General features: G+C 35.5%; 1 protein-coding gene across 1 annotated transcript; it reads right to left on the reverse strand.

Annotated features, from left to right (window-relative positions):
* Positions 1-933: 933 nt before the first annotated feature.
* Positions 934-14,556, reverse strand: LOC129874040 (eukaryotic translation initiation factor 4E-2). The gene is made up of 5 exons (XM_055949261.1): positions 14,155-14,556; positions 7,031-7,196; positions 6,792-6,917; positions 1,417-1,482; positions 934-1,326 (listed from the first exon to the last, which is right to left on the reverse strand). The coding sequence occupies exons 1-5, from the start codon at positions 14,421-14,423 to the stop codon at positions 1,276-1,278; spliced, it is 678 nt and encodes a 225-aa protein (XP_055805236.1). The 5' UTR covers positions 14,424-14,556; the 3' UTR covers positions 934-1,275.
* Positions 14,557-15,543: the final 987 nt, after the last annotated feature.

A 15,543-nucleotide genomic window follows, 5' to 3' on the forward strand; every position in this document is an offset into this window, starting at 1 on the left:
CACACTACGACTAAGAAGAAGAAAGAAGATCAGGAGGAAACCTGTTTTATGTCAGGTACAGCTTAAATGTCAACGGCCAAATAGGCTCCCCGCATACATTGGAGGCAAATATGGCTAAGATTAGTTACTTTTTGATAGTGTATTAAAAAAATATAATGCATGCATTAATTTTGTGTATTACTAGTATAATGTTTGATACACTTTTTCAACATATGTATAATTAATGCAAGTATTGATTATACTCTATTTGGTATTAATATTTGTTTAACTAAGAAATGAAAATTCATGGTATTGGACTATTGGTAATGCAAAAGTTTTTTAATTCATGCATTAGCATAATTAAAAGGTCTAATCCATCGGTGGCCCCTCAAAGTTGGCATTAACTTTCACTTAGACACCTCAACTAAGTTTTGTTCATTTTAGACACCTCAAGTAAGGTTATGATGTGTCATTTTGACACTTTTTTTTACAATCACCCAAATATCTAAAGTGTGTATAATACACTTGACGCTGATGTGTCAAAGTGACCAATTAAATGAAGAAACGTGACAGATATATCAAAAATAATTTTAAAATAATGACTTTTGATTAGAAAAAAAGTGGTCATTAACTTCATTTAATTGGTCACTTTAACACATCAGCGGCAAGTGTATTACACACACTTTAGATATTTGAGTGATTGTAAAAAAAAGTGTCAAAATGACACATCAGAACCTTACTTGAGGTGTCTAAAATGAACAAATCTTAGTTGAAGTGTCTAAGTGAAAGTTGGTGCCAACTTTGAGGGACCACCGATGAGTTCCGCCTAATTAAAAATACAATTATCCCTCGAAAAATTTTCTACAGTTTTTTCATCATATTTGTGGAGATCTATAAATAAATATTAATGCACCAAACAAAACAATGTAAGAAATAATCTTTGCATAACTAATATCGGCATAACTAATACCAGCATTATTAATATATCCTATGCAACATTATTCTTATACAACCTAGCAACAAAGAGCAAGTTGGATTGGAAAGGAAAGCAAAACACATACGTAACATTGCCTAGTGCTGTCAATTTCACAGAAATAGCAACAAAATCCTCTGTAACATCGGTGCTAATACTACACATATGACCAATTGTTAAGTCATCAAAAAGCTTCAAAACCAAACAAATTCCCTATACGAAAACTGGCAATGCCAATGCAAGAGGTAACACAGGTTCTTCAGTAAAACAAGTATACTTCCACTGTAACTGTACTGATTGCATTCCCTGTTGTAACGATAGAACTACACGGAATAACGATTCTTGGCAGCTCTGTCAAGCTTCTTTGCATCATCCTGCAAAAAGAAAAAAGGGCTCTTGATGAGTAGAGCAGATTAGTGATTGAGAATATGATATCCAGGAATTATATAACCAAGACATCTTACATGAAATATAAAGCCAATTGTGTCATTGTAATCCAGAAACTCTTTCCATTGTTTACCAATGCTCACCTGCAATGAAAATGCTCATTTAGATGCAAGTGGATGAGGCAAGTAGACAGGGAGAACGGGGAGTACCGGATCGTGTAATTCTAGAAGAAAAGGTAGGAACGGACAAGAAATAGGAGTGGGAGGGTTGGAAACATGAAAGAAAAAAGTTCTGGTTAAGAATAACCAAAGTGGCAAGACAAAATCATGCATTATCTCAGAAGTAGTCAAAGATATATAGCTACTGTATAGATGGACTGGGTACATTCAACAACACACAGGAATTAATACTCGATCAATTTGGGGCAAAAATACTTCTTACTACATTTTTGATTCTCACAAGTCTAGTTGTTGCAACCAAGTAACTTCAGCCAAAATTCATCACAAAATCATACATAAGAAAAAAACTATTTTACGAGACTCTGATGCTGCAACTCAAGGAAGCATACCAAAATTTTACACGCCACTTAATACTGGCAGATCAACCAGGAACATAATACTCCTTATAAATTCAAGGTTTCTTAGGGAAAAGAAATTTAAAAAGAAAGGCCACTACTGGACCATTTATAGAGTTCCATACGAATATGCAACTACTACGCCTCAATCCCATACAAGATGGGGTCGAGCAACCATGTTTTCTCCATTTAAGCTCAACTCACCTCATCGTACCTTACGAATATGAGAATGCAAATTCTAAAAGCACTGGAAGGGAATACTGAAAACAACCAATGGTTAACACCAAGATCTGCCAATAAACTTTCTATTTTAATACAGATATCGTAGCATACAACTTACTCTGTTCCTGTCCCAAAGATTTGCTTTTCAGTCCAGTTAAAAATATTAATGCATTTAAATTGAATGTATTCATAGTTTAATAAGAGATTTAGAATATTTTGGAATCCAGGCTGTTCTTCTCCAAGCCATTATTGCTATCAGCTACATAACAGAGAATGCAGATGGTGAAAAGTTAGCTCCACCTGCTAGCAACAATACTTAACTTCAAGACTTCACTAATGGTAGATGACGTAACATAAGAAGTTTGTGAAACCAAAATAAGAGTTCAGGGGTCTCTCACTGAAAAAAAAAGAAGCATAAAGGTAAAATAGAAACTTCCTACAAAATATAGGGGGTTTTCCTAGAACTGGTACAAATGAATAACATAATAAAACATATCAATTAATAAACTTCCGTGTATTATTATAAGTCAGGAAATGCATTTCAATTTTAAGCTGTATCTTCAGCTTTGTTAACATAAAAAATAATTCGGTATTTTTCTACAAGTAACTAAATGATTTTTGAGATAAAGTAATTAAACATTTAAAACCGCTTCGAAGTAGAGATGTCTATCTGATCACTAGTTAAGTTTTGAGTATAAGGGGCTATATTTAATTTAGCCTTTAAATAATTTTTTTAATACAACAATTACTATGCCTCAATCCAAGTTAGTTGGGGCAGGCAGTATGAATCGTCACCATCATAAATGCTTTGTTTTACAACATCTAATAGTAGGATTTCTCACATATACTCTTCTTGTGGTCATGTCTCTAATATTCAAAAGGGTCGCTTGGTTGGGAACAAGTTATCCCAGGAGATTAATTATCTTGGGAGTAGCTATCCTGGGATAAGTTATCCCACAATGTATATGGGATAACTTATCCCATCACCATGGTATAAATGGTGGGATAAGTTATCCCAAATTTGGCAATCAAACAAGACACCAAAATTTTATCCCAGACTATTTTTTATCCCAGGACTATTTATTTTTATCCCTCACACCAAACAACTCCTAAGAGTCTAGTAAGCACTAGTACTAGTCTTTTAGATGGTATCACCCATACAGATTGTCAATGTACATTACTTTTTATTTTTTATTGATGGGTTCGTACATTATTTTTTTTCATCTTTTGCTAGAACAACCTGGATTCCGGAATGATACAAATCTTTTGAGATAACTCGTTTTTTAGGTCTACCTCCTCTTTTTAACACCATCAAAATAATGTTTTCACAGCTAAAAACCAGTGCATATGAAGGCCTACATAACATGTGGCTAGACATCTCAAGCCATAGTCTCTCATTTCATCATTCTACCTGCATTTTAGACCTTCTAACACGTGTGATCATTTCTAATCTCATCTAGCTATTATAACCACACATTTTTCTTAACATTGGCATATCTGTGATACTAATCTTTTAGATATTTTGGGCTTTAGAGGCCCAATATTCACTCTAATACAACAGTGTTGGCCTTGCAGCTTTCTTAACAACTTCCCTTTCCCTTTGGTGCGTATATTGCTATCATATAACATTTATGTGGCACTCCTTTTCAACCATCTTACTTTAACCCTATGCTTGACATTTTCATCCATCATTCCATTCTCCTGAAACAATGAGCCTAAACATCTGAACTGTCAACATTTAGGTACCTCAATCCAATCTAATGTCACCTCAACTTCACTCCTATCTAGCTGGCTAAACTTGCAGAATATGTATTACATCTTACTCCTACAAAGTAACTTTGCCTGTATGAGCTTTGTTCACATTACCACCCCCAAGCCCAGATAAAGGAAGAGGACTGTAGTAGATTAACAACCAACACAAAACTTGTTATGCCATGATGAATCCACGTAATGCAAATTTCAAAATGTATTCTTCCCATAATAAAATAGAGCCTACAAATACACAAGGTGCTGACATTTGAGATATTCTATGTTGTTGACTAAAATGTAAAACCAAAGAAGTGAACCTATTCAGGCCACTTTGTGTGCATTTTGACTAACCCACCGGGTATTTGTTACTTCTCAACAGAACGGGACCACATCAAGGCTTGGACACATGCAAAGAAATCACCTAACACCTTTTGCCTCTATTAGGATCTGAACACTAGTCTCTCATGGCTCATTTCAGCATTAACCACTAGGTTAAACCCTTGGATGCATGAAATTATAAAAAAAGGGCAGTCCGGTGCACTAAAGCTCCCGCTATGCGCAGGATCCGGAGAACGGCCCGACCACAAGGATCTATTGTACGCAGCCTTACCTTACATTTCTGCCAGAAGCTGTTTCCAAGGCTTGAACTCGTGACCTCCTGGTCACATGGCAGCAACTTTATCAGTTATGGATGCATGAAATTATAATTTTATATATACACACACACACAGAGGACCATCAAGGCTTAGACACATTCAAAGAACTCACCCAACACTTTTTCCCTCTGTTAAGATTTGAACACTAGTCTCTCATGGTTCATTTCAGCATTGACCACTAGGTTAAACCCTTGAATGCATGAATATATATATATATATATATATATATATATATATATATAAAAAAAAAAACAACCCAGTGAAATTCCACAACATGGGGTATGGGGAGGGTAGAATGTACGCAGACCTTACTCCTACCAAGGTAGGACGGCTGTTTCCTGGAGACCCTCGGCTCAGTAAAAGCATAAATGCATAAATGCATAAAAAAAATGTTAGATAAGAATAGGAAATTAAAAGTTTATGAGAAAAACAACAAACAAATAACGAATAGATAACAAATAAATACAAATAACAAATAACGAATAAATAAATAATGAAAGCGTCACAGATAAAATAGAGTAATCAAAGCCTAGAAAGTAATAAATACTAACAGAAATAACAGAAATCAGAAGTCAAAGCGCAAGAGATCATAATGCACTACTACGCCTATGAATAGAGAAGAATAACGAGACTATGAACTAGCCTTCTACCCTAATATGGGTCCTCCACATCCTCCTATCTAAGGTCATGTCCTTCATAAGCTGTAACTGCGCCATGTCCTGTCTAATCACCTCTCCCCAATACTTCTTCGGCCTACCCCTACCTCTTCTGTAACCATCCATGGCTAGCCTCTCACACCTCCGCATTGGGGCATCTGTGTCTCTCCTCTTCACATGTCCATACCATCTCAGTTGCATTTCCCGCATCTTGTCTTCCACCGAGGCCACTCCTACCTTGTCCCGAATAGCCTCATTTCTAATCCTGTCGCTCCTGGTGTGCCCACACATCCATCTCCGCATTCTCATCTCAGGAACTTTCATCTTTTGAATGTGAGAAGTCTTAACTGGCCAACACTCCGCCCCATACAGCATAGCCGGTCTAACCACCACTTTGTAGAATTTGCCCTTAAGTTTTGGTGGCACATTCTTGTCACATAGCACTCCAGAAGCAAGCCTCCATTTCATCCACCCTACCCCAATACGATGTGTGACATCCTCGTCAATTTCCCCGCTGCCTTGCATGATAGACCCAAGATACTTGCAACTACTTCTCTTTTGGATGGCCTGAGCACCAAGCCTAATATATATATATATATATTTGGAGTAACTGGTAAAGTTGCTGCCATGTGACCAGGAGGTCACGGGTTCAAGCCTTGGAAACAGCCTCTGGCAGAAATGCAAGGTAAGGCTGCGTACAATAGACCCTTGTGGTCAGGCCCTTCCCCGGACCCTGCGCATAGCGGGAGCCTTAGTGCACCGGGCTGCCCTTTTTTATATATATATATATATATATGGGTATAACACAATACATCTTTGTTAGGAAATATGTATCAGTTTCTGATAACAGGCTAGTTAAGGGAATTAAAATAGTACCTATACAAATCAAGACTTACCGTCCTGATGGTTAAATACAGAATATGAACACATAATTGCCTGGAGTATTCAGCACTATACTGCCTCTTTGCACATATATTTAACAAAATACTAGAGAGAATTCATGCAGCATAATATACATAGAAAACCTAAAACTTCATATATAAGTTCTCATAGAAGACCTAAAACTTCACATGTAAGGGCATGCTATTTCACAAGTAAACAGACACTCTTGGTGCCATTATTTTCTCTTCCTGCATGATGCATCTCCAAATGTAGATACCCTTCTTAAGACAATTTAAAAAGTTCCAAGGATTTAACTGCAATGCAGATATACCCCTTTGTGACAATCTTTCCCCTTGGTGCATCCCTCGATGTTAATACACTTCTGATAAAGATCACTTAGAAATTTCCTAGAATTGGAATTCAACTTCCAACCCATCACCAATGTCATTACTCGAAAAAACAACTGTGATCGACGTTCTGTCTCAAGCTTAACACTATCTACTGGTAATTCTAGTTTTGTCTACTGCCATTACTATCAAATGGTGTCACTAAATGGGATACATGACGTTTAAGCAAATCGCGACAAAATTAGACACTACATTTTTCTGTTTCTCAACATAGTCCAGTCCCTCAAAGTAATGAAGCGGCTTGTCAAAGCCAAAAATCAGATAGTAATAAATACTTGTGGGTTTTTTTTGGTGTAAAGAAATTACCTGAGCTGATTCATTGGCAGCATTCCTGGTCCACAGAGCTATTTTTTCTTGTCTAACTCGAACATTAATAACCGCTCCACAAATTTCATCTCCATAATCAAATTGCTCTCCAATCAGTGCCAGCAGCTACAGTTAATTCCATATCAGAAAATTTAAGGACGAACTTTATCCATATGGGAAGAGAAAAAAGCCAGAGTTGACACAAGATTAACAATCAGATAGAAACATCATGGGCATACCGTATACAGCCAGCAGGTATCAGATTTACCCCTAGAAAAGCTCATCGTCCACTTCCCTCCATTGGCACATACAGGATCCTCCCACTTTGGCTCGATTTTATTTTTAAAACAATGAAAGTCTGCACCCACGGCCAACTTGCTTGGGTGGTGGATGTTGTTGTACACACTGCAGAATATTCAACAGGAATATATCAAACTATCCAATCCATGATCTCAGAATATAAAACAATGCATGCACACTTCATGATCTTATATTTTGTTTTATAATTGTGGTGTCTGGACCAGCTTGTCCGCACCTCCACTAATTCCACGAGGTATCTGCTACATCCCACAAACACAAGAACCAAATAACTCTGAGCATCTTGAGTCTTGAGAAATATGTGGAAAACGAATTGCCGGCACCACCAGCACATGTTTTCTTAGGAAATGTGGTTTCTTAATTCTTACTTATTTTTCCGTGTTAGTGAGTGACTAGAAAATAATTTCTAGTTTCCACCCTATGGTTGCTAAGGAGAAAAACAAATTTCCAACAATAGATATATTTTCATTGGATAATCAATACAATATATCAAAATTGAAAGTGAAAAAGCTAATATTTAAGGAGTAAGTTTTAGAAGCAACAATATTACTCCCTCATTTCAATTTAAGTATCTTAGTTTAACTAGGCACGCTGTTTAAAAAAATAAGGGAGACCTTTGAATCTTGTGGTCCTAAATTTAAGTTGTGTAATGCACTAAACTGTCCTTTAAATTTTGTGTCCATAAACATGTCAGAGGGATGTTGGAATCAAAGGGTTACCAAATATAAAAAGAAGCATTCTTTTTTTAGCAAACGAAAAAGAAAAGTAAGACACTTAAATTGAAATGGAGGGGGTATATTATAAGTACTACAATGTTACTTTATCAAAAAAAAAAGATTGTCAGTATAACAAGGAAGTAGGTTTATGGCAGAGTGCAGCAGCCATCATCAACACGTTGGATTTTGTGTGCTCTGTGGCATTGTCTTGAAAAAGTAGGTTTTTGGTAATGTGTATAGCTTTAAAGAAAAACCCGGGTGTGTAGCAGCACTCTTTTTGGATCCAGAAAATGACTTCCCTTGGTTTCTTAAGACACTTTCCACTAATTCAGGAGAAAATGTTCTTTAGAAAAATAATTTCTCAAGTATCTAGTGCAACCAAACAAGAGAAAATAGGAAAACATTTACCATTCCTACCACACACATTATGTGCATGTTCATCAAATGAAAATGGAGATAAGTGTAATTTGAAAATGGGACGAATGTAATTATACCTAACAAACAAATAAAAAACCAAGCACCTTTCTCCGGCACATATAGAGCCCGTTTGGATTGGCTTTAAGTTGGTCAAAACCAACTTAAAGCCCCTTTTTAGCTTTTGAACGTGTTTGCCTAATGCTGACTTTAAGCCATAAAGTTCTTAAAGTCAGTCAAAAATGAAAAGTTAGGATTCCTAACTTTTTTTTCCAAAGTGCTTAAAGTCATTTTTTTTTACCATGGAAATTACTTTTATATCCCTTATATTTTAACTAAATTCTCAAACTACCTTTTTTTATTCTTTTAACCCTAAAATTCACATCATAAGCACTTTTATCCAAACACCCAACTGCTTATTTATAAAAATAACTTTCAGCACTTCAAAGTTCTAAAAGCACTTCATACATTAAAGTTACTTTTTTTAAGCCCATCCAAACGGGCTCATAGTCTTCTCCTTAGATGATGACAAATGATAAGATGATTGTAAAAGAAATGAACACTACTTTACCCGTAAGCATACACCTAGAGAATTCACATATGCTAAACATTTGAAAATAGCAACCAAAACATCTTGTTTGTGAAAGAGAAGTCACAAAGTGATGCAAGCTGAGTTTCATGAAAACCTTGCACATGAAGCCAAGCTAAGGAGTTTGTAGACTTTTCATCGAGTTGCTACCCTGAAGGCTTGGAGGCCGATTGGTATTTGAAGGCCAGCAACATGCTCAAATGGAAGTACCAAGGGAGAAGGGAAAAAAGGGGCTATGTATGCAAAGAGGTTTTTAAAAACACAAGCCTCATGCTAAGAAGACTATGAACGCCCTTATGTCATTAAGCGTATTTTTGTGACAATCATACTTAGTCTTCATTCGGGGGGTGTTTGGATTGGACTTTTTTAAGTAGCTTATAAGCTAAAAGCTAAAAGTCATAAGTTGGTCATATCTAACTTTTGGCTTTTTGCTTATTTTTGTACTTTTTTAGTCAAAAAGTAAGTACTTAAAAGTACTTTTTGTCTTTCCCAAACACCTTCAAAAATAAAAAAGAGCTTAAAAGCCAAAAGTTACTTAACCAATCCAAATACCCTCTTAGTCTTTTCATAAGGGAGATTATTTTGGAGATTATTGATGTTCACTTGAATAGTGATGCTTTTGAGAGAATTAGGGCTAAGGTCATTGTTGCTTGACAATTCTTGATAGATTGCTTGCGAAAGGAAAGCATTCCTCTTGAGGGTTCGTCTATAGATTAGGTACTTACTTTGTTTATTTTAATAGAAGGTTTTGGTTTTCATATAACCATTATAGTCTATCAAGGTCATTTTGTGTCTTGCTTTCTATCCTTTATCTTTCTTTCTTGTTCTTAGTTTTAGAGTTCCTTAGTGTATCGATATTGTATCGGCAAGGACAATGAATAAAGTGCAAGAAAATATTTATAAGGAAAAATGGTGAAATCAAGCAACGAAAATTGTTTATATTGCACTTTTAAGTAGGGTCGTTCAAAATCGAACCGAAACCAATAACCCGAACCAAAACAAATTATTGGTTTATTGGTAATGGGTTATTGGTTTAGTGGATTCAGTAATGGTTTTAATATTTTTTATATTAGGTTATCAATGCTTAATGGTTTGAGGTTTTTTCTTAACGGGTTTACCGATAACCCAATAGTAAATTAATAAATTATATTTATATCATTCGATATTCTTTGACTTATGATTTAGTTTCATACTTTCTTTTCTAACTGTCATTCTACAAGGTACCAGTGTTTGCTTTTGAGCAAGATTTATTCTGTCAACTCATGTGCATGGTTTATTTGATTTGTCACCTTGGTTCTAAATGATTTTCAATGATTTTTTTTTGTGAAATCTTAATGGTTAAACCCCAAACCAATAAGCGATAACTCGATAACCGATAAATCATTATCTTAATGGTTCTATAACGATTTAGCATGTCTACAAATCGATAACTAATAAGCTGAATCAATAAACTTCAAAATCGAACCGACTGATCATTGATATGCACCCCTACATTCAAGAATGGACTCCACTAACTATTTGCCTTGAAAGGAGAATGTTCAAGATATGCCTAGTTTCTAATATTCATGTTTCACACATAGGAAAAAAAAACTCAAGTATTTATTAACCAGAAGAAACCAACGCATATGAAGCCATCAATAGACAAGGGGAAAGAAAGACTAACTTTTGCAAAGACATATCATATTTACCTTAAAGTCAGAGGCATTCCTTTTCACCTACAATGCAAACATTTTATTTCCCATTTCATGTTATCCTTACCCAAAGATTCTCTTTATGTATGTCCATCCAAATTCTACTAATATGAACAACTATTTATAGAAAGTTGGTATTGTATTAAAAGGGAAAACACACTAAGCCAATGTGACAAAACATAGTTAGTTACAAGTTGAGAAATTGTTCACTCAAATCTAACAAGGTAGCTTAATCTGGTACAGTAACTAGTTTGTACCAAAAAGGCAGCAACGAATAGCTCTAAACTTAAGGCTAAGCTTGCAGTTGGATGATGATTTCAAATCTCAAATTCTTCAAAAAGCATGATTTCAGATTCTAGATCATGATTTTAAATTTTCTTAATGTAAAACTTGACTCATAAGTTTATAATGTGAAAAAAAAAAGATCCATCATTTTAACTTTTGCAAAATAAGACTCATGCTCGGCGTGAAGAGATTGTGCATATCATGTGAAAGAATTATATTAATGAATAACTAGTTACTACTATTATTGACTAGTGAATCTTTATAAAATTATCTGTATTGGAAGTTTGTCATCGCAAACATTTATTTATAAAATGAACATGGAGATATGTGATTTATCAATGCGGCACCTTATGATATTTTGATATCTTATTTATGACTATGATTAGCTCATTTGGTAAGATTATGTAAGAATTGAGAAAATTTTGATAGTTTTCACAACTTGTGGGGTTTTCATGTTTATAAGAAAAAATATAATTTAAAATATTCAAATTGCATGTCCAAACAAAAGTTCAACTTCAAATCAATTTAATTTCAAATCATCATTCCATGCCGCATGTCCAAACAGGCTCTAAGAATGCTTCTCTATTTGCCTTCAAATATTCTGTAGTTTCTGTCTATCCAGACAGTCCACCAAACTTCTTGGGGTATAGTGCACCAATTTTTTAGGGACTTCTTGTGTAGTCCGCCTCTCTATTCGAACATCTAAGAAATTCTAGAGTGGATAAGGCATAGTCCAACTCATGCCTAGTATAGCAAAAGAAAAAATTCCACAACTGAGATGTGATCTTGTAATTGTGAAAGAGGTGATTTGCATCTTCAGCATGGTCATCACAGAATATAAATAATTAAGTTTCAGCTTCTTCGTCAATTGATCCCGTGGTACCCTTCATTCAAAACATCATATCTCTATGTTAAGGCCTGGGGGTGTTGCTCAGCCCCCCCGGGGTCGTTAAAACAAAAAAAAATAGATATATCTCTAGACACTCTAGACCACATCTATTCAGGGGTCCACTCATGTCGATTAGTTAAGTTCTCAACCTCAAAATAAATAATAAAAGATCGACTTCCGAATGGTCTTGATGACCCCAACAACCCAGTGAAATCCCACAACGTGGGGTCTGAAGAGGATAAAGTGCATGCAGACCTTACTCCTACCAAGGTAGGACGGCTATTTTCGAGAGACTATCGGCTCAATAGAAGCATAAAAAGAGGCTAGATAAGCCTAAGAAGTTCAAAACGATATGGGAAAGCAAATAACGAAAGCGACACAGATAAAATAGAGTAATCGAAGTACAGAAAATAATAAAAATCAGAGCACAAGAAATTACAGTGCGCTAATGCGCCTACTAATATGGAAGAATAACGAGATTATGTACTAGTCTTCTACCCTAATATGGGTCCTCCACACACTCCTATCTAAGGTCATGTCTTCGGTAAGCTATAACTGCGCCATGTGCTGTCTAATCCCCTCTCCCTAATATTTAGCCTATCCCTACCTCTTCTGAAACCATCCATGGCCAACCTCTCACACCTCCACACTGGGGCATCTGTGTCTCTCCTCTTCACATGCCCAAACCATCTCAGTCGCATTTTCCGCATCTTTTCTTCCACCGAGGCCACTCCTACCTCGTCCCGGGTCTTGATGACCCCAAAAAGCTATAAAAGGATTCTAACAGCTTTCTGTTGTACTGGTTCAGTAACAGCGTGTTTTTCAATAGAACTACCTTTTGTTTTTTGTTATTTCATCAATAAAATTACCATTACTTACCAAGAAATCTTGATGACCCAAAAACAAAAACAAGGAAAAAAGGAGACCATAAAAGCACTAACACACAACAAAAATACAAAGGCGGCAATGTATAGTACTGCCCAAAATTTATGAAATAGAACTCTAATGTAGACCCAATACAACTTCCATAAAATGAATCTTCTACCAATTCTAGCATCTCAAAGCTATGTTCTGTGGACTCTTCAAAATTCCTGTTGCACCTGTGTCAACACCTATCAACAGGACATGAGTGTGGGTGTGGGATCAATACTTAATTTGGACATCTTATCATAGGTACTTTGACTTTATGTCATATATATAGTTATATAAAGTATGAAAATGATTTTCTATTACGTGAGATATCTTATGAATAAACTATTGGTGTTCATTGAAAATAAAGTTTTATTAGTTTTAGTTCAATTACTTTAACAAATCAAAATATATAGTTTATATGTCATAATATATATTTATTTTCCATATCCCAGCACCCATATCCACAAATTTGCACTCGGATCCATACCCCAAAATTCTAAAATTTATGTGTTGAAGAATCCGACCTCTAGATCAACACCCATATTGGATAGCCACACCCAAGTCCGAGCAACAGTCTCAAAGTAAGATCACACCCTCTCCCACAATAACCACTAATCTCAAAGTAAGACCACACCTCCAGCTCTGTTCAGGGAACTTTGTGCTTCAATGCAGGGCATAATTCTGATTCCATATTTGAATATGGCATGTTCATATCTGGCGCATCAACATCACCATCTCATGACATAATTGAGTATATGATCTTCATCAAAAGTCCGCTCGACTTGATTGATACCATCCATCCCAAATCAACGGTCACAACTACATTCCACATTTTTTTAATTTTTCCATTACATTGAGAGATCAAAAGAGGAAAAGGATGTAAATTTGAGCAAACCCGTATTTCTCCTTACTTTCGTGTTTTGACCTTCACATTTCAACGCAGTAATCTAGTTCAGTGCTTTTAAATTCCTTTAAACGCACAGTACTAAAGAACGTATACATCACAACAAGTTAATATACTCAAAGAAGAACATTACTTATGAATCGACATATTAATTAGCTATAATTAAAGGTGAAGTAACAAAAGTATGTCATGCATGGATGAATGGAAGTGAATTTTTCTGATAGAAGCGTCATTATTTTCCATTCACATCTTAACAGAACATTTGACAACATAAAATACAAAGAAAACGAAAGCATAAAATGCATACTACTACGAATAAGTACAAGAGATTTGTGATACATGCAAATGCAACCATGTAAAATTCTAAATTTCTTCGACTCATCCTTGATGCCTTTTATAGAAAATGCTGTAAACGTCACTCTTCATGTTTAAAGAGCGTCCAGGATTTACAGCAAAAATTTAACTGGTTTTAATTCACATCATATATGTGTCTGTGGGAAAGAAGATCTCATAATAAAAAAAGAAATTACAAATCGAAGGCAGATAATCAGAACATTAGAAACCCTAATCCTACCGATGAAGTATTTCTCAAACGCCCAAAAAGAGGAATGTCAGAAAAGATAAAAGAACAAAAGTTAATGGTACCTCCAAAAATCTTCACCAGTGGAGAAGGTGTAAATGGGGCGAATGGAACTACCCCAAGCAGCTTGTTTCGATTTCCCTGAAGGGTTATCGAACCAAAATGTCCAAGAATGTTCTAGTGGATGTTTCACAGTGATTGGTTTCCCTAACGACGACGTCGTATCATCCGATTCCCCCACGATATCTCCTTCCTCGCCTCCGTCTTCCACCTCAAGAGTACTAGATGGCGTCTTGTATTCCACTAACATCGTTTTGTTTACTTCATCAGCCATTTTTGGTGTTTTACTCTAAGCTTTCGTAGAGGAAATTTGTGATTTTGGTTATGGAATTTTGTGAACTCAAATTGTATCGAGGGAAAGTCGGTTTGTTTGTTGGTCCATATTACTGTTTTGACCCTACATCGACCTGCTAATCTTTTGCTTCTTGGGTTGGGCTCCAAATAGGCTTTCTTCTTAAAAAATATTAAGAAAATAGAAAAATTAAGCATTTTAATTACATTTATGCTCCCTAACTAATTAAAATAAATATTTTTTTAGTAGCTTTAGTTATTTAATTCTTTTGCTTTTTTATTTCTACTTCTTTTTATCTTTTTATATTTATTTTTTCATTTAAAATTTTTAAAATTATTTTATTCATTATTTCTTTTCACATTGTAATCTAATTTATACACAATATTTGTTTTATATACTTCCTTTCTTTTTTCTCATTAATTTCTTTATTCACTTATTTTTTCTCTACTTCTTTTCTTCTCTTTTCTTTTTTTTATTTTTTATACACTTTTGTTCCTTTATTTTTTTAAATTATTTTATTCTTTATTTTCTTTTTACACCATTGTAAGACACCGAAAGTTGAAAAGTCGAAAAACGAGGAACAAAAGATGAAATTTCAGAAAATACAATTTTTTGGCACTAGGTAACGACCACGAGTTTCATCACAAACCGTACTATTGACCACGATTCATGGTGAGCTACCGTTGTTAGGGTTCTGAAACTCAGCCCTACAGGGAAGGGATCACGACAAGTTATCACGGGCCGTGGTGAGCACCACGAGCCGTGGTGCCCTCCGTGGTGACCTCTCCCATGAGACCCTCAAAAAATTCTCCAAGGTAGGGACCACGCTTGACCACCACTGCAGAACCTTATGTAAGGTTCCTCACCATAGGTCGTGGTGACCTTCATGGTCCGTTATGGCTTCCATGAAGGGGACCCTCTGGATTTCTTTTTCAGCCAAATTCAAGGCACTAATCACGATCACCATAAAGGACCATGATGAGTTACACGGACCGTGGTGGGTCCTCCGCATAGTCCAGATTTTAATTTTAAAGAAGGTTATTTTAGTCTTTTCCCTATACCTCATTAATGAATGTGGACAGTTTTAGTGACTAAATTCATA

Source organism: Solanum dulcamara, chromosome 11, assembly GCF_947179165.1.
Source record: "Solanum dulcamara chromosome 11, daSolDulc1.2, whole genome shotgun sequence".
Taxonomy (NCBI): Eukaryota; Viridiplantae; Streptophyta; class Magnoliopsida; order Solanales; family Solanaceae; genus Solanum; species Solanum dulcamara.